The 18975-nt window shown below is 38.5% G+C and overlaps 1 protein-coding gene across 1 annotated transcript; it reads left to right on the top strand.

Annotated features, from left to right (window-relative positions):
* Nucleotides 1-4588: 4588 nt before the first annotated feature.
* Nucleotides 4589-12468, top strand: LOC146331487 (putative nuclear hormone receptor HR38). Its single transcript, XM_084731694.1, has 7 exons — nt 4589-4737; nt 6993-7832; nt 8624-8753; nt 9024-9187; nt 9349-9551; nt 9646-9824; nt 10531-12468. The coding sequence occupies exons 1-7, from the start codon at nt 4729-4731 to the stop codon at nt 10791-10793; spliced, it is 1788 nt and encodes a 595-aa protein (XP_084587820.1). The 5' UTR covers nt 4589-4728; the 3' UTR covers nt 10794-12468.
* Nucleotides 12469-18975: the final 6507 nt, after the last annotated feature.

Here is an 18975-nt window from a genome sequence, read left to right as displayed (position 1 = left end):
GACAGATGGTAGCTTAAAGTTGACATGATTATATAAATTATAGATCTTAATAACATGCTGCTTAAGCTGTTTTCCTCAATGGCGAAAAAACACAAAGTTGCCTGTTAAAACATCCACTTTATAACACAGTACGAAGTGTATTCCCATCTTTATCTGTTATTAATGTTTATCAGCACTAAACAATGCTTATATTTCAAAGTACTGACTTGTGTATTTATTTGAAGTATTGTGTATATGCAGTGTTACTCTGCATGCAGCCCACTTACTGAAATTCTAAGTTGCTTAAATCTCCTTAATACTAAAGCATGACAGCATACAGTGAGGCAGGCTTTGAGTCAGTGTGGGAGGGGAAGAAGGAGGACTAATCCAGAAGTGGCAACAGCAAAGGTTTAGTTCCGTGTGTGTGTGTGTGTGTGTGTGTGTGTGTGTGTGTGTGTGTGTGTGTGTGTGGCACACTTGCACTTTCTTAGTAGAAAGCATCAAACAAAGAGTGACTGACATTGAGGGTTGGGGATGATGGTGGTGGAAAGAACAGAGAGGGGAGCTGGTGGAAATGAAACATTAAACAAATATATTTTCATGTGCATGCACTGCAAATGGAAATCAAAATGCAAATCTAAAAAGGTAAGTGGAATAATCTTATATTTAGATGTATAAAATTATTATCCAGTGAGGATGAGGCCAGACTGAATTATTATTATTTTTTTTTTATCTTTCTTTGAGTTGTTTATTATTAGACAAATGGGACATGTATTTTTAAATATGTCTGTAAAGTCAGTGAAATTAATTTTACAAGGCAAGTAGTCTGTTTTGAAATCGGAATATTTTTTATTGTAACATACAGTCTATAAAGAAATTTGGCATACAAATTGACTTGTTTCAAGAATATCAAAGACGCAAGATAGAACAAGTCAAATAGATACCAAATAGTGGTATCAGCTGCATAAACACCATAAATTACAGAATGGGGCTTCAGAGCATCCCACCTGTCTGCAGCATGATTATTTGAAATAACAGTGCTTAAGAAACAGAAGTAAAAATTAATTTTACTTGCATTTCACTTTACTGATCTCCAGGGGAGACTGGAAAGTAAAGATATGAAAAGTACAGAATAATTATCAACAAAATATACTTTAAATATACATTAAAGTATCATAATTCATTAGGCGTAATGGACCGTTTCAGAACAATACATATTCTGTTATATATATTACTGGATTATAATTAGGTGGACACTATTAGCATTCAGGTGTCAATAGCAGACTATGCTATGCTATTTGCACTCGGGCTGGAGTAACCCATGTGGCAGCCTCATTATAGAGTGTAAAATAGTGCATAATGAAAACAATATAAGTATAAGTATAAGTGAAACAATATTGTCAACACCTGAGAAAAGACTATATGAATCTGGTAATTTGATATGTTTATTTGATGCCAAATGAAACGTTTTGACTATTAAGATATGGTGATGGTGGTTAAATGCTATTAACTTATTAACAAATATTTGATGAAGCTGACAAATATAAATTCTACTGATGGAGAATAAAAAGTAAGCTCAGTAAACAATGAGATCTGAGGCTTGACAGTAAAAATAAATGTGGGCTCACTATTTGGCAATCAACAGATCACTGTTGTTCATTTTATCTAATATGTTGTAACAGCTAATTAATGAGTTATACAGTGTTTAGAACCAGTTAATCTAATTATTAAGCATTCATAAATCATTTACAATATAAATATTGTCGTAAAGTGTGTTGCACCCACTCATCCACCAAAACCTCCTCCCTAAATGGACTATGCTACTGTGTGCTTTTTAACTAAATAGGGGTCTGTGTGTAAATAGCTGAACAGCTGTAGTGGTACGTCTGTACCAAGGTGCAAACAGACACTGTAATAAGGGTACATTAACATAAGCATAAGCCACCTGTAAAGGTATACTGATGGGTAGTTTAATCTATGGCAAGGCATTGCAATTTATTAGTTGATTTCTATTTTGTATTAATAATCTGAATAATGTGGAGAAAAAAAGTTAAAACAAGGCTGTGTTTACATTTTCTTAGACAAAGTTACAATGAGTTGTGCTTCAGCCAGTTAGACAGAAGTAAGAGATTTTTATTTAGATAATTTTAATTTTGAGATTATATTTTGTGGTTATTACAGATGATATTGCTTTTGTCCACAGTGGCTTCCAAAATCGACAAAATATGAATTTAATTAACAGTTGCAATGTTGTAATAATGTGTGCATGCTTCTTTGTGAATTTACGTGTGTGTGTGCACTGCATGTCAGCAGGTGCATGTTCTTACATGTCTAAATGGAACAGACCTGCAGAAAGAACATGTCCAGTCTAGTCTGGTATTTTATATTCACACTGTACTCGAACACAACACAGCGTCATACTCCAACCCCTGTAATTAGCTCCATTAATTCTCTTCCGGTCTGTGCAGTAACATCAGCTGCAGCCTCTTCCCTCGAGCTCTTCTAAGAAAATCTGGACCGCTTGTCACCCTGAATGACCTCCTCTTTCTCCAAATGTAAAAAAAGAACCAGATCACGCTGAAAAATCCCCAGAGAGGTTTCAGGTGTTAGTGTATGGTGGTTCTCCTTGTTGGTTGATGCTTAGATTGATACTGACAAACAGATACCTACAGCTGCAGCTGTGACATGCATAGTGCAAATCGCTTCACAGTGACATTACAATGTGACATGATCTGTGATATCACACCCCTTGAATTCAAAGTGTAGACTGTTGTAATTGTCATATTTTGTGGGTCAGAATAAAGATTTTTGTTCCCAGTGCTTGGAGAATTAATTATGTGGAAAGACAAATGAAATGCAGTCTGTCTGGACAGGAGGAATGCGGGTTCAATCATAATAATCATACAAAAAGTCTTAACCTTGTCTAATCGGAGCTACAATAATTCCACATCAAAATGTCTAAAACGCTAGACATATGTTAGAAATTTTCTTAAATTGTGTGCCTACATTATCCCAAATGTTTTAGACAATGTTCAAATGCAGAGAAATCTGTTTATTCAAGGTAACAGTGTGTGTCCTGCTAGTATTAGTTGCTATAACTTCCATGAAAACACGAGATATGCCCGGATACATCAGAAAGAGGAAGATGTTGGCGCACAATGCAACGAAAATGTAACGTGAATAAAATTTTAATATTACTGCATCCATGAACATGATTTCTGCCTGAGGCATGTCAGATAGTGAAGAAAATAACTCCCATGATCCCACGCTGCTTCAGTTTGTCATCAGACTATGTCTTTTGTTATTGTTTTAATGTGAGAGACCCCTTGTGACAGAATTTGCACACTGTGGCTGACAAAATGTGGCAAAACGTTTACTTAAATGTATTCTTTTGTGTATCCAGACACACTGTGCTGCACTGACTTTTTTGATACAGCAGTGTTTATATAAACATGGCTGCTAATTTGTAACACCTGTGGTGCACTCATCAAATGAGAGAAACCATGTCTCAAAACTTGTTGTACACCATTTTGGTGTCATTCAAGTTGGAAACTGTAGCAAAAAATGGTGCGCAAGGTTTTCAGATTGAACATGCCCCAGAGTCATTCATCCTTAATTGCTTAAACTGGATCATGTGATCATCTAACAAATTTTAGAAGTCAAAATAATTGTCAAACATCTCAAAGTACCCACATCAATCATTCATTACAATTGGTAGTGCAACATTAAAATAAAAACACAATAAAATACAAGGTACTTGATGAAAATAAACCCCACTGGTACAACACATCACATTAATAAACACATTAATGGAAGATAGGCTTTATAGTCTTTGGAGAGCCAGTGTTCAATATCAAGCAAATAATAAAATATTGTGGAAAAAAATAAATAAAAGTAGAAAAACTATAATATAACTGCAAAAATGTGAAATAATGATTTTAAAAAACTAAGCTCAAATTTGTGTCAACTTTTTATAAAATAGTTTAATGTAGGTGTTTTTTAAAAAATCATTTCACCATTTTTATTTCAAAATGTCCTTTAAAATAGAAGTTGTAACACTAAACACTTCAGGTCCCCGGAAATTATGAGTAAAAGTATAAAATTATAAAGTGTTTACAATCTAGATGCTCAATATGTGTACCCATGTTACCTTCTCCTCAAAGAGTTTAGCTGAGAGCTGGCAGAGGGTAGGCCTGTGAGTTTCTAACTATTCTATGAAAAGAAACCCCATTTTATGAAAACAAACATACAGGTGTTTCCTGGTGTGTCACGTGATAGCTAAACTTCCTGTTGTAAAAGTGTGTAATATTCACATTTCCAGTCATAAAACGTCCGCACCTCCAAACTGCGGCTATTTTTAGCATTTTTCATCTAGTAATAGCCCCACGTGAGAGCCGTCGCTGTCGTTGTTGGTCTATATTTAGAACGCACGCTCCCCCGACTCTTGCGTCAATGGAATCCCGTGCGTGCGTCACACGGAAGAACGTCTGTGTCGAACGCGGCGCTGATTGGTTTGCGACCCGGAACGTTCCACCGCCCCGTTCACCATGTTTGGGCAATGACCCGCCTTTTTGTCGACGCAGCCAAAATAAAACAAGAGTGTGTGGAGTCTCCTGCGTTGGTCTGACCCAGTGTGTGTGTGTGAATATGTTTGAATGAGTGTGTGTGCTGACAGCAGCTGGCAGAGGTGACATTCATCAGTTTCACTCCTTTGGAATAAATGAAAAGCTTCAAATTCAGGATATTTACATGAACCAGGTAAGTAAAAGTGGACTTTATTTTTTATTTATTTATCTATGTGTTTTGCATGTATTGATTTATTTATTCAGGGGGCACACTGGTGCTGATATGAGATTTATATGCTTTTATACTTCATTATAACTACTTCTATAATAATGTTAGGACTTTGGACAAAACAGTCTGGACTGCTGATAGATCAATTAAATATTTACAGCCTTATACTCAAATACATTTGTAGGTTGGATGGGAAATAATGTTTAAAGACATCAAATGTGCCTCAGCCTCCCTCTCTGTGTAGCAACCAGGCAGATACACTCACTTGTGAGTTTGTTAGGTACTTCTAAACTAATGGAGTCTAACACAGTCATGAAGGTAATAATGTTCAGTTTTGTCGAAACTATTATAGACCAGTGTTGATCCAACTACACTGCCCTCACTGGTATAAATGATGTGGACAAAATATTAGAAACAACACCATTCTGTACTTGCAAAACAAACTACAGTCATCTGGACACAAGCTTTAGATTGGTGTACTTGATAAACTTGGCAGCTGAGTGTACATAGCATTTCAACAGTTCTTAAAGTACAGTATATTTTGTCATTACTGAAAAAACGTCCCAGAGTTTGATTGATTATGTGACTCTTGCTACTGTAGTAATAACACCAGTGCAACTGTACTGTGAGTACTTCCCTGTCAGTTGTCTGGTACACACTCTCAGCAGCAAGTTTGTCATGGTTTTATGTGTTGCATGTTATATGCATGGGTCCATTACTGTTGCTATACAGTACGAGAGGACCTATAGAGTAGGGTGTATTTATAGAACATAAGACACATGTTGGACACATGAGCAGTGTGGCCTCCCCATAAGTCAAACTTGACTGAAAATTTAGAGAAATAAATTAATATTAGTTTGGTTCAAGTTTGAACAATTTTCGAAGAATGCTCAGGTGTAGAGTGAGGAAGTTCGCACTTGTGGATACACGCCCATTGACCTAACCATGCAGACACACGCACATAAACGGGCTTTGCCACCTTTCCCATTTCAGCTGGCATTCAGCCCACCCTGAAATACAATCTGCCACACTCCCTGGTACAGTCCCTGCAAAAGAGGGTTGCCCACTGAAAGAGGTTTTCAGAGCATTAACAGCCTGTAACACAATACCTAACAATATCTGATTGCTCCACTGGACCACCCTCTGCATTTTCTAAAGAGGACTGATTGGCCCTGCAGCTAGAGAAATGGCATGCAGGGGAAATGAGACAGCGAGCATTCAAGGTGTTTATATTGGCTACTGTTTGGATGGATTCAGAGGGAGGATTTAAAAAAATGCTGACCTTAATGATTTAAGCGATATCTAATTTACTTGGACGTCTTGACTTCATTGCACGCATAGCCACTTACATAGTGTATGTTTTAACAGCCAACTCTCTGAGCCATACTTATCCCCAGTGATTTTAAAAATAAAAGCAAGTCATGCTTTTATTTTGAAAAAAAGAAAAAAAAAGAAAAATCACACTTTTTTTGAAAGTTCAACTTTGGAATTTAACGTGTGACAGTTTACAACAGTTTACAATGCATTTACATATATAGAAAGTACTTTTTAATGCAATTTTGCAATTTGAATATGTAACAATTTACAAAAGATTAAAACACATTTACATACATTGAATCTGTTTTACTAGGTGTGTATCCATAAGTGCAAATTTCCTGACCTAAAAAATTTCAGTAATATCTCATTTACTTGGCTGTCTGAACTTCATCACATGCATTATAACATATATACTATATGTTTAAACAGACAACTCTTAATCAGCCCTACTTAGTCCCAGTGATTTTAAAGTTAAAGCAAGTTATGCTTTTATTTAGAAAAAAATAATCATGTCATTTTTGAAAGTACAACTTTTGAATCTGAATGTGTGACAACTACTTCTAACACATTTACATACATAGAAACTCTTCAAGAATTATTAATACATTTATGTAGCTTTAATGATGCACGTTATGTATTTCTCAAGGACAAACAGTGGGGTTTATTTTCACCAAGTAATGCTTTTATTTGGAAGAAATAGGCACAAAAAATCACTTTGTTTGAAAGAAAAACTTTGGGAATCGAATGTGTGACACTTGCTTACACACATTTTTTTTCAGAATTATTAAGAGGATCGCTTAGATTTAATGATGTATTAAAAAGTAATCAATATTTATTTAACATGGACAAAAATCAGGTTTTATTTTCATCAGTAGTAATTGTCGCTGTTCTTTGTCCTAGAGATGCCCTGTGTACAAACCCAGTATGCCTCCTTGCCCCATGACACCTACTTCAGCTCTGAGTTCTTGAATCCTGACCTCAGTGCCAAACTGATGATGGACATCAGTGGCCAAAAGGACCAGCTGTCTACATCTTCATTGCCTAGCATCAACACATTGGTGGGAAACGGCTACATGGGGGAGTTTGATGCGTATTCCTGCAAGATTACCACCTCTCCTCCCGCCTCTACAGTTTCATTCAGCCATGCCGCGGTAGCCGAAAACTCCTGCCCTCAGATGCAAAGCCAAGCCTTCAAGCTGGATGATCTCCAGGTGTATGGTTGTTACCCAGGATCCTTTGCGCTCAGTTGCCTTGATGAAACGCTGTCGTCATGTGGCTCTGATTACTATGGCAGCCCAGTGTATGCTGCTGGTTCTCCTCCAACACCGGGATTTCAGGCCCAGTCTACACCTGTCTGGGATTCCCCTTTCAGCTCCTACCCCTCGGCCCCCCCGCCATCCTCTGTGGCTGATAAGGCCGCCATGGCGCAGCAGCTCTCCTTTTTTACCTTCAGCCCCACACCTGAGCAGCACTCTCCACTGGGGCAGCATCAGGATGTTCAGCCAGGCCAGGAAGACCCTTTCTTCCTGTCTCCCCAGCAGCACGTCTCTCCACTTCATTGTCCTCCCATGTCCATGGAGCATGGACACCTGGAAAGCCCCAGGATAGTGGAGGGGGCCATGACGTCTCCTAAATCCCACATCCCAGGATCCAATGAGGGCCGCTGTGCAGTTTGTGGTGATAATGCATCCTGTCAGCACTATGGAGTCCGCACCTGTGAGGGCTGCAAAGGTTTCTTCAAGGTAAATATGAATAAATAGCTTTTTGTAGGTTTATTCTGTCTCACTTCTATATCACTGTGAGCATATATGATGGAAGACTAGTGACAAAAAGTTGCACTGCAGAAACAGCTAAGATATGTTTGAGGTAGCTTAGAAGCAGTGAAGTGCTCAAAAGTAAATAAAAACATCAAATTAAATACAGAATTTCAGTTACGTGTTTTGTCACAGTTAACTAGCTAACATTCCCTCAGATGCAGTGACACAAAATTTGTCTTTTTCTTTTTTAATATAAGTGTATGTGTAGGCGTAGGAGACAACTCTGTCCAAGTAACAGCTCTAAAGTGTGTGGTAAAGAAATAGGGATATATTTGGATTTATAACAGCATAATTTTTTTATTTCCCTTTTTTCTTTTGTTTGGGAAGGTGGTCCTTGGATTTTTGTTAACAATCAGCCATGGGCCTTAAGTTACAAAAAGTTGAGAACCCCTGGCTTATATTATGTTAGTTTACAATGGTGTCATTATTGGATTGTTTTGGAATCAGTTTTTTAATTGTTCAGTTATAGTTTCAGAAATCTAGTATTGGTCAGACTATACTGCCGAGTTATTCAGATGAAATAAGACAAATGAAATGCTGTTGCAAAATGGGCACGCAAATTAAGTGGATAAAAATCAAACTCAAAATCATAATTTTACTGATTATATAACATAAGATAGTACTGAGATTTATTACAGCACTTTTGTCTCTTGCATTTTTATTTGTATGCAGCTTTGTAAACCTATAGTAATCTATTTTTTTCCCTTATTTGACAGCGAACTGTACAGAAAAATGCAAAGTATGTCTGCCTCGCCAATAAAGACTGTCCAGTGGACAAGAGGAGGAGAAACCGCTGCCAGTTCTGCCGTTTCCAGAAATGTCTCGCAGTGGGAATGGTCAAAGAAGGTAATGCAATGTCAAACGCTCTTAAAGCTTTCGGTGACAAATGTATGACGACAAGAAACTGGGGGTTTGTAATGACAGTCTTGTGAAACCAAAGCTAGGAATGACAGACATACTGTATGTAACTAGAGCCCTACAGTGCCAGCTGCAGAAAAAGGGAAACTGAAACTGATACGGCAGTTGTTTTTCAAATTGCGGGGTGCAGCGACAGCCATGTGACAGTCGAAAAACGTGGGCTTTAAGTGTTCCTATCCTCTTTTCTGTCCCTCTTAGTCGTCCGCACAGACAGCCTCAAAGGTCGCCGGGGTCGTCTGCCCTCCAAACCCAAGACTCTGGCTGAGCCTTCATCCACAACCCCCAGTGTCAACATCATAGCTTCTCTTGTGAGGGCTCACTTAGACTCAAATCCATCCATTGGAAAGCTGGACTACTCAAAGGTAAATCTCAAGACTTGCAGAGCTCTTTTGTACTAATAAGATAAGTTTCAATCACTTTAATACACAACATATAGTGAAACAAGAGACAGCAAATAGCTCATTGATGGTATTTGTAGGTGTTTTTCACTTGCACTGATCCTTCTCCTCCTCTTCCTCCTTAGTACCAGGAGACAGTGGACAACCTGAAAGAAAAGGAGGATGCTGGTGATATCCAGCAGTTTTATGACCTGCTGACTGGATCTTTGGATGTAATAAGAAGCTGGGCTGAAACCATCCCTGGATTCACAGATTTTTGCACTGAGGACCAGGAGCTGCTCCTTGAATCTGCCTTTGTTGAGCTCTTCATTCTGCGACTCGCATACAGGTTGGCCTCTTCTAATGTCATGTTAACTAATGTTTCACAAGACTAATGTGCCCTTTTATATATGCTGATTGTATCTTGATTTAAAACTACGCAGGTCAAATCCTGAGAAGAACAAGCTGATCTTCTGTAATGGCATGGTCCTCCACCGGCTGCAGTGTGTTCGCAGTTTTGGTGACTGGATCGACTCCATCATGGATTTTTCCCAAAGCCTGCACCGCATGAACTTAGACATCTCCTTGTTTGCTTGCCTTGCAGCACTAGTTATCATCACAGGTGAGAGCTTCTGTTTTCTTCTCATAACTTTGAATCTGCCATGCAATTTTATGCTTACAAATCACTATTATTCGTAAGTTGAAGTAAGACTGGTACACAATTGGTTTATTTCACTCAAATTTTGTTCACAAATTCTTTTAAAATCTGTCTTAGTGAGCACTTCTTCTTTGCCAAAATGGTCCATCCACCTGACAAGTGCGCTATGGACTGGTCACAATTAAAGGCTTTAAGGCTCTAAAATGTGCAGTTTGATCTTGAAAAAAGAGATTTATTAGTATTTCACATCATGCTAAAAATACCTTTTTTTCCAAGGAGGGCAAAGTCATGACCTGGCCTGCTCTGGCTCTGGTCAGTCTTACTCTAACTCTAACCAATCACTGCTCATGCCTAAATGAGCAGTGATTGGTAAGAGTTACCTCATGATTTTGCCCTCCTGGGAAGAAAAAATGGTATCTGTAGCCCTATTATGAAAAAAAAACACATAGTTAAGTGCCTCATGAATGTCTTTTTTCAAGATAAACTGCACATTTTTGAGAGAACTTCACAAATTTTAATAACTTTGCAAACAGAATTTTAGAGAAATCAACCTTTTGTCTTGATAGAAGAAGGCTGAGATCTTTTACTTCAGCTCCTGAAAAATAGGAGCAAAATCATAAGTATTAGATGTTCATGACTGTTTCTCATGAGAACATCTTTTTGCATTTAGATCGCCACGGGCTCAAAGAGCCCAAACGGGTCGAGGACTTTCAGAATCATCTCATCACTTGTTTAAGGGAACACGTGAGTGGAAACGGATCAGAAGCAAGCCGGACCCAGCCCAACTACCTTTCTCGTCTTCTGGGCAAACTCCCCGAACTGAGGACTCTATGCACACAGGGCTTACAGCGTATCTTCTACCTGAAACTAGAGGACCTGGTCCCCCCTCCACCAATAGTGGAGAAAATCTTTATGGATACTCTGCCCTTCTGAAAATACATGAACACAACTGTGTTATTTGTAAAAATGTGAGGTTTTATCATTGGACTCTGATGAACCTCTTTCTATCACACTGACTTGTGTGCTGACATTATTCAAGAGACCATTATTTTTCTAACATTAAGTTTTAAAATTGAATATGGAACCTGTGTGAGTACTGGATAAAGATTTATTTCAGTTCAATGAAACTGTCATAGACAGAACTGAAATGGTAATAACTTCATCAGGACACAGTTTATATATATTTTTGTGTGCATTTGTAAAATGACTTTATTGCTGTGCTACATGTGTGAATGTTGTCCTGCTATGCAGCTAGTGGATATTTGGGTAGATGCAATGTTACATACTCAGCCTTTCCTAAAACAACAGAAACACACTAATCTCTTAAAAAGCATGTTTTTAAAGTTGTTTTTGATCCCACTAAGAAGCTGAGGTAGTGGAATATTTTGTAGAAAAAAGGCAAGTCCTGTTTCTTTAAAGAACTGTGCAGTCCTACTTTTCAAAAGGGAAATATTTACTAATCTCTTTGTATCACAAAACATAGTTTGAGTCCTAATTGTGCTCCTGTGGAAGGTCTTGGACCAAAGTTTACTCTTATTTTGATACTACCAGTTACAAACCTTATTGCCTTAAACGAAACAAAATGTTCTGCCATAACTCTTGTGCTGCCATTCTGCAACACCTTGTAAAGGCTGCTGCTGGCAGGGTTCCTGTTGGAACTACTTGTCCCTGTATGAACATATTTCAAGAAATATTTCATATTTCTTGGGCTTTTAAGAACAAAAATGGACTTGCTGAATGAAAGTGCCTTTTATAAAGCCTCAGTCCTCACACTGTAATAAGTGACACTAAGTGAGTTTTCATTCCAGATATCACATGCAGCAAGACCAATTTATTACAGAAATGAAAAAATGTATCTCATAAGAATTCATTTCAAACTCATGAATGATGATTTCAGGTCTTAGCCGGTGTTTGAAGTGAAGTGCCTGGGGGATGCGAGTGTCAGTACAGTTTGACAAAGTGTGTACAATACTTAAGTGCACACTTCACACTGCTCAACTGGAAGGACATCAAGTGATGACAGGTGGTTTAGGATCTACAAGAACTCTAAATCCTGTTCACATGTTCCTCCTGAGCCGGTGAAATTCATAACTACAGCAGAGCCGTCCAGCTTAAGGCACATTTCAGAGTCTCCTTGTATCCACATTTAGATACAGTACAGTATACCCCTTCTATGATTTGTTCTCCAACAACAGTGCTTGGAAATCCACATGCATAAGCAGATGTTTCATGTTCAGTCTTTTTTGTGTCGCTGGTTGCAAATACGTCGCCCTACATGTGTTTTCAACCTCAACTCTGCGTTTGTAAAGCTCTCCTTCTGTCTTCCACATTCTTCTCAATTGTGCAGTTTTTTTTATATGTCAGATTTGTTTTTTATTTTCATCTCAAAATATACTTAAGAACTATCTTAAGGAGTCACAGTGAAATGTGATGAGAAGATGAGCAGCTAAGAACACTTCAGACAGTGTTCAAACAGTATGAAGAATACTGTGTGTGTGTTGTTTGGGACGTGTGTGTGGACTTTGAAAATACTGCCAGGGCTTTCGTAAATAAATGGTGCAGGAGTATTAAAAGAGAATATTTGATATTAAATCTTTTTGAAAATACACCACTGTCTGCCTTTGTTTAAATGTTAAATAGACTGATGTTATTTCTGTAAGTCATGTGGCCTTCGTCAGAGTATAGTTTCTGTCTCTCCAAATATATCTCAAGTTCCTTTAGTGTCTGTTGGAGAGGATTAGTATTCATGTGCAAGTCTTCATATGTTTGAATAACATTTCATTAATTGAATTCAATGGTAAAATTCAATTGTATTCTGTCTTTGGAAGCATTGGCGTACAAAAATGTTTTGGCGATATTCATGTTATATTCAATCACATGAAATGACCAAAATCAACAAATCATTACGCCCTGACTTCCCCTCTATGTTTGTGGCTCTCAACCCAGTTGTTCCTACTGAAGATGTAAATCTTTAAAAACAGATCATTCTTGAAAAATGAAACGGTCAAGAAAACTCAACACTTTAAAGGCAACTTCGGTGGATATTTGAATTCTTAGACCAACTCAGACTCTTAACTTTTGAGTTTTAGGAAACCAGATTGTTTAGTAAACTCAGTGAAATGAAAGTGAATAATAGTTATTTTAATATTTTCATTTACAACCATTTAATTTTCAAGCACCCAAATACTGACAGTGAGCTCTGAACAGTTTCTGAAGAACGATTTTTCTCCACTTCCTCCTTCAGTTTTATCGAAAAATTAAACATCACCAAAACTGGAGATAAGTGGTTTTCACAGGACAGCAGTGATAAGCCAGCAAAGCTTTGATTAGTTTGATTCAAAACTCGAAAATCTAGTTGCCTTCAAATTATGAGTTTTCTCTCTCTCTTTTCTTTTTTTTTTTTTTTTTTTTTTACAGTACACTAATATATATATTCATTTTCTACAAGGAGTAAATAATGTCCAACAGTAATGTTTTTAGCAAATGTTAGTCAAACATGAATACATTGTGTATTTGTTGGGGACTATTTTCAGACAGAGGGTGATCTGGCAGTTTTTAACTGGGGGGATGACCTTAACCCGTAACCTTATTTAAACCTGTATATGTAGACATGTCACCAATAAAATATTTTGAAGCAGCTTGCACTGGGGCTCTATTTTCAGCAGCATAGACAGATGGAGTTTCATGAAATGGGCAAACAATAATGTTTCCTAGTAGCTTCACTACTACTTTTCCTTTGAGGGCCAACATGAAGGTATGCCACCATTTGTGAAATGTCTCAGAAACTATTGGATTGACTGGTGTGAAATTTGAGATGAATTGTAACTTTGGTGATCTTATCTAGCACTATAATCAACTCAAACTTTTTATCCAGAACTTTGATTTGAGACAAATTAACAGAAAAGCTAAAATGGTACAAACATTATACCAGCTAAACATCACCATGTTAGCATCGTTATTGTGAACTTGAGCTGAAAACACCACTGTGGTTCTCACACAAACTGTTATATAATAAGCTTTGGATATAGGCACAACTTGTTAGGTAGATAAACTGATTGTTGTTTTTTGGAATTTTCATGAGATTTGTTAAAAAAAAAAAAAACATCATGGAAAAAATTTGACTTGTAAACGTGTACATTTGCTAGCTAGCCACAGTAACATCAACCAGTGTTTGCAGACGTTTGAATTTCAGTCAATAAGAGAAGCTGGCAAGGCTATGTGGTGTTTCTTAGGTGACAGGGTGACAAAGTGTTCATTAGCAGAGTTATAGCACTTTTGGTGTCTCCCTCAGGAATTGCTCTTGAGAAAATTTAATGTAATTGGCCCCTCCAACCAGATCAGATTTTGGCCCCTGGTTACAATGGCATCCAGGAAACACAGGATACGTCAGAGAGTGACAGCCGGGCTACATCGAACACGTAATGGTTGCGGACTGTTCGTGGAGCAGATGCTGCAACAGTACTCTTCCACTTTTATCAGTGAAACTTACACCAGGCGTGAGAGCAGCACATGAGTGGTCCATATGTGCTCCAGATATCCGCTTTACAAATGTAAATATAGGCCAGTCATCTGTTTATATTCTCCTTCTTCTTCAATGAACATGACTATAAGTAACAGGAATAAACCTTTAGTATGTTAAACTGTCCATTAACATGATTTCTGCCTAAATCAGCTCAGATAGTCTTTGATTGGTAAGGGTGTTTTTTTTTTTTTTGCAATGAAGACAACCACTCCCATGATCCCATGCTTCTTCTAGACATCATCAGCTGATGTTTCTTGTTATTGTCCCCAAAATTACAATTGGCCTACAGTGTCTTTAATGTAAAGTCCTGAAAATAATTTCTCAGTCAATTGGCGCAGTGCAGGAAACAAAGCTTAGGCTTTATTTAACACAGCCGTGCTGCAGCTTGTTACATATTAATGATGTGATGAAAAGTGACCAAAAGTAGTCCTTCATCTCCTTTTCACCAAGTCTGTGTTGTTTTGTCGCACATGGCGTTAATGTTGGCAACATCCCTGACCAAAGGGAAGACGACACCGTGCCACTCTCAACCACAGCAGACTGCAGCACCGACTGCATTCAGCCGCCCGACACCCGATCCTACTGTACACCACGTTCCGGTCATCTGGATTTTGGTGTTGGCAGACAGAGTGGAAAAAACGGGACAAGGGGAACAGCAGACGAGTATAGTTTCATAAGAAGCATTACGATGAATGCAGCAGCTCAGAGGGTTCCTTGGGTTCTTACTAAAAGCATTTTTCATTGACTGTTTTAATCCCTGTTGACTTTGAGTGTGACTCTTCATTCTTTATGGTCATATATCTGTGACACGTCAGACATGTTGCCCCTTCACTTTGCTCATACCCACGCTCAAAATACATTCTCCTGTCAATATATCTCATGTTTGAACTTGTGGTGTTTCTTGACACCATCTTTTTCCAAAAGTGGAACGGTCCCATCTGGAGCTGCCATTGGTTCCTTAACTTTTGACCTGGACCCTGACATGCAACACTCAGGAACAGACTGTAGCCTTCTACCCTGCGCACATGATACATTATGTTCTGACCAGTAATATGTGGCTCACCTGTCATGGTGATTTGTTGCACAAGCATGCTGACCTCCAAGTTTTACACTTTGCTTCTGCCCAAACCATTTTCATGATGACTGTATCTTTATAGCCAATGCTGGAATAACATGAGCACATCATGTTACTTTATACTTCACAGCTTTTTACTCAGTTACATTCATTTGACAGCTGTAGTTCACTGCACAACAACAATTTAACCGCAAAACATTAAGTATGATGTCACTGGTGTCACCTATAGGGGACGGATTTAGTTTTATATAGGGCAACACACCCCCAGTCCTGATGCGAAAAAAGAAAACAGCGGCCGTAAAATTGCTGTAGCCTTATGAATTTCATTGCCATTTGAAATAGTCCAAACTGCTGCGATCTGTGAGCTCGCTCAGTGTGCACGATGTCCAGAGGATCCTCTCTCCCCAATTTCCAGTTCTTTGATTAAAAGACTAAAAAATCCCAAAACATAATGCAAAAATAGTCCAAACTTGTTCATGCAACCTTTTCAATCATTGTCTTTTCTAACACAACTACTCATTCCCTGTACAGGAAAGAATTTTCCCTCCTTCACAAGCTGCCAGTTTGTGAGTTAGTGATATCATTTGATAAACACAAGCTTCTTCCTCATAAATCAGACCCCATTACAGTTAGCGACTTCTTTTTCATCTCCATGCGATGGCAGCATGCGGTTGTTAGGTTAGTGGCCTGTTCTGTTTGGTTTCTCCATGCTGTACAGTGTCTATACTGTGTTTTCATTTCTGATGAGAATTTGTTGGGCTTTTTCATCAACCTGCAATAATCATCATGCTGTTTCCTTGGTTGGATATCAGAACAAACCACGTGCACCAGACAGTGTTGATATTAACTTGTTGAAAAAAACCTTCCAGTGCCTGCAGGCGATCACAGTGATAACTGCAAAAACAGCCCAAGCTCAGGTTGGCGCATTGGAGTCCTTTCATAACACGATGTCAAAAATTACTCACATTTTTTTGTCCTCCCAATGTTTGAACCAAGCTGGTGCCAATTCCAGCATTGCAAAGTTGTCAGAATTACGTCCACCCTTACCAACTATGTTGAAATGTTGTTTTGAGGTCCAGTGTGTAAGATTTAGTGGTATATTCTTCAAAACCTGTATGTTGTTCTGGAGCCTCAGTTTAGATCAGAGACAAAATGATCTAATCCTCCCCATCCATTTTTACACACCGCTATCAGTTTCCTTGCCTTTCAGACAGGGACTGGTGATAAGACATGTCCCGCTGCGTTGTCCCAGAATTCTCCATTTAGTACCAAAGTATTACAAATGGCTGCTCAGCAGACCAAATAAATCCATTGTACTCATGCGCATCAAGGCACCATCTCCACATCCGCTGTCCTTCCTCAAAAAGTAAAAATCCATTAAATAAACGTCCAAATAAAATGTGATGCACAGAATCCTGTACGAATGCTGTGGCCCGCATGACTGCACCTACAGCACCCCCAACTGAGAAACCTCCTTTTAAATCACTCCAGCGATGCTTGGCTCCGCTCCACCATGTCTGCTAAAACGTTTATCGCGCTTTGCTGTCCTTCAGTGTCATTTCCCTTCCTTTCTTTTCCTCTTGTTTATGAGTTTAATGTTACCTGTCAAATGTCAGTAGCTTGTTGCTTCGTGGTTTGCGCACAGCACACACTGCTGCCACTAACTGCAAACTTCCAGGCACGTGCATCCAATTTAAGATCCAGTCTGTTTCGTCAACATACTCAGGTGAGTAAGACCAGACTTTGCTTTCAATGCATGTTTCAAATATAAGAGAAAAGTAAGACAACATTAATGCATGAGGCCCATTATGTCACTCTCCTTTTCCAAGCATGTAGGAGAACCCACAGTGGCTACGTAAAATGCTAATGGACATATCTAGAACCACTGTGTGGTTTGTCACATTCAATGCTGCTGTGGAAACATGTTGGTGTGGATATGTAGGGATCATTCTAAGGTTAAAACACATTGCTCCTTATTTTCAGGTCATTTAAAATGAATGAGAACATATTCATGAATTTTATTTTCCATTTCTGCCAATAACTCCCCATAAATCTCACACTGGTCATTTAAATTGACAGCAAATGTGTCAGTAACAACAATACAGATTCTACATCCATGCTGGCAGCTCTGTGAGGCTGTACTTCTGCAAAGGGGTGCTTTGAGCTAAATGCTAATGTTGTTCATGCTAACATGCTCACAGACACAATGGTAAAATGCTGATCTAAAGCAGATAGAATATTTACAGACAAAATCACTTTATAAACTTCAAACTGTTTCAGCAGACTTAAATAGCAACAGCAATAACAACCCTACCCTACGCTATCTGTGATCCATGTTATGTCCACATTAAAGCTCAAAAGGTGGCCTGGTAGCTGAATTTGTACAATATTCGCCTCATGTACTGGGGCTGTGAGTCCTCTACAGTGACCATCAGTTCAACTCCTGCCTACAGCCCTTTGCTGCATGTCATTCCCCCACTCTCTCTCCCTCTCTCCTGTCATATCTTCAGCTGTCCTATGGATTAAAGGCATAAAATCCCCCAAAATATACTTAACAAACAAACAAACATCAAATGTGAACCTGTGGCACTAGAGGGAAAAAGCCAGGGAAAGTCAAAGCCTAATCATAAAAGTCATTAGGATTCAATGAAAGGGAACCATGACTGTTTGCAAAACATCTGGTGTCCCTCCATTTAGTAGATGTTGAGATATTTTATAGGATAAGTGGAAACTTCAACCTGCTGATGGAAGGGGTCAGGGGATCACCAAAGAAAACTTCATCCTCTGAGGTCAATGAATGTCTGAACAAAATTTCATCTGGCCTTGAAAGTAAAATTCTTTACTGCATAACAATATAACATAAACAGGGGACATATGTTCACAAAATGAGAACTTTTACTTCTAATATGTTTGGTATATCTTCCTGTTAATGGTTACCCACTTTTACTGAAGTTAAATTTTTTAATGTCAGACCTTTACTTGCTCTATTTTACCACTGTTTACGCTGATAAACAATGAATGGAGCACATCTGGGAAACCAAAAGCGTGACCTTTTCAGTCTTTTTCTGTAAAATTATTTCAGATAATGCAGCAATTGAATCAGGTTTGACACAAAAGCTTTACATATTGGTCTGTGTTGTTGTTGTTGTTGTTGTTGTGTGTGTGTGTGTGTGTGTATGTGTGTGTGTGTGTGAGAGAGAGAGAGAGAGAGAGAGAGAGAGAGAGAGAGCAGCTGATTGCTAGAGAGGATATTGTTCCAGCGGGAGGAAAGCTAATAGGTTTGTTTGTGAGGATGCTGCACCTGTCGTTTATTGATGGATTGAGCTGTGACTTTGTGAAGCGGTTTATTGCTCGGTGGGGGCTTCTGTGTGTCTTTCTCCAGTCTTCTCTGTATCTGTATCTCTGTATCCACACACACCTACACACAGGTATCAGATATGCAGATACTCATCTTATTTAATCTTAAGAACATCTCAGCACAGAGCAGAATCCCTCACTACGCTGCAGAAAAAGACAAA

This window comes from Lutjanus erythropterus, chromosome 2 (assembly GCF_056507025.1).
Source record: "Lutjanus erythropterus isolate fLutEry1 chromosome 2, fLutEry1.hap2, whole genome shotgun sequence".
NCBI classification, from domain to species: Eukaryota; Metazoa; Chordata; class Actinopteri; order Lutjaniformes; family Lutjanidae; genus Lutjanus; species Lutjanus erythropterus.
This window is presented reverse-complemented; position numbering and strand designations above follow the sequence as displayed.

What these genes read in the sequence shown, in the direction of transcription:
- LOC146331487 (XM_084731694.1), top strand. An exon ending in GAAAGCTGGACTACTCAAAG is followed by an intron (nt 9,188 to 9,348) that starts GTAAATCTCAAG and finishes CTTCCTCCTTAG; the next exon opens with TACCAGGAGACAGTGGACAA. An exon ending in AGCACTAGTTATCATCACAG is followed by an intron (nt 9,825 to 10,530) that starts GTGAGAGCTTCT and finishes TTTTGCATTTAG; the next exon opens with ATCGCCACGGGCTCAAAGAG.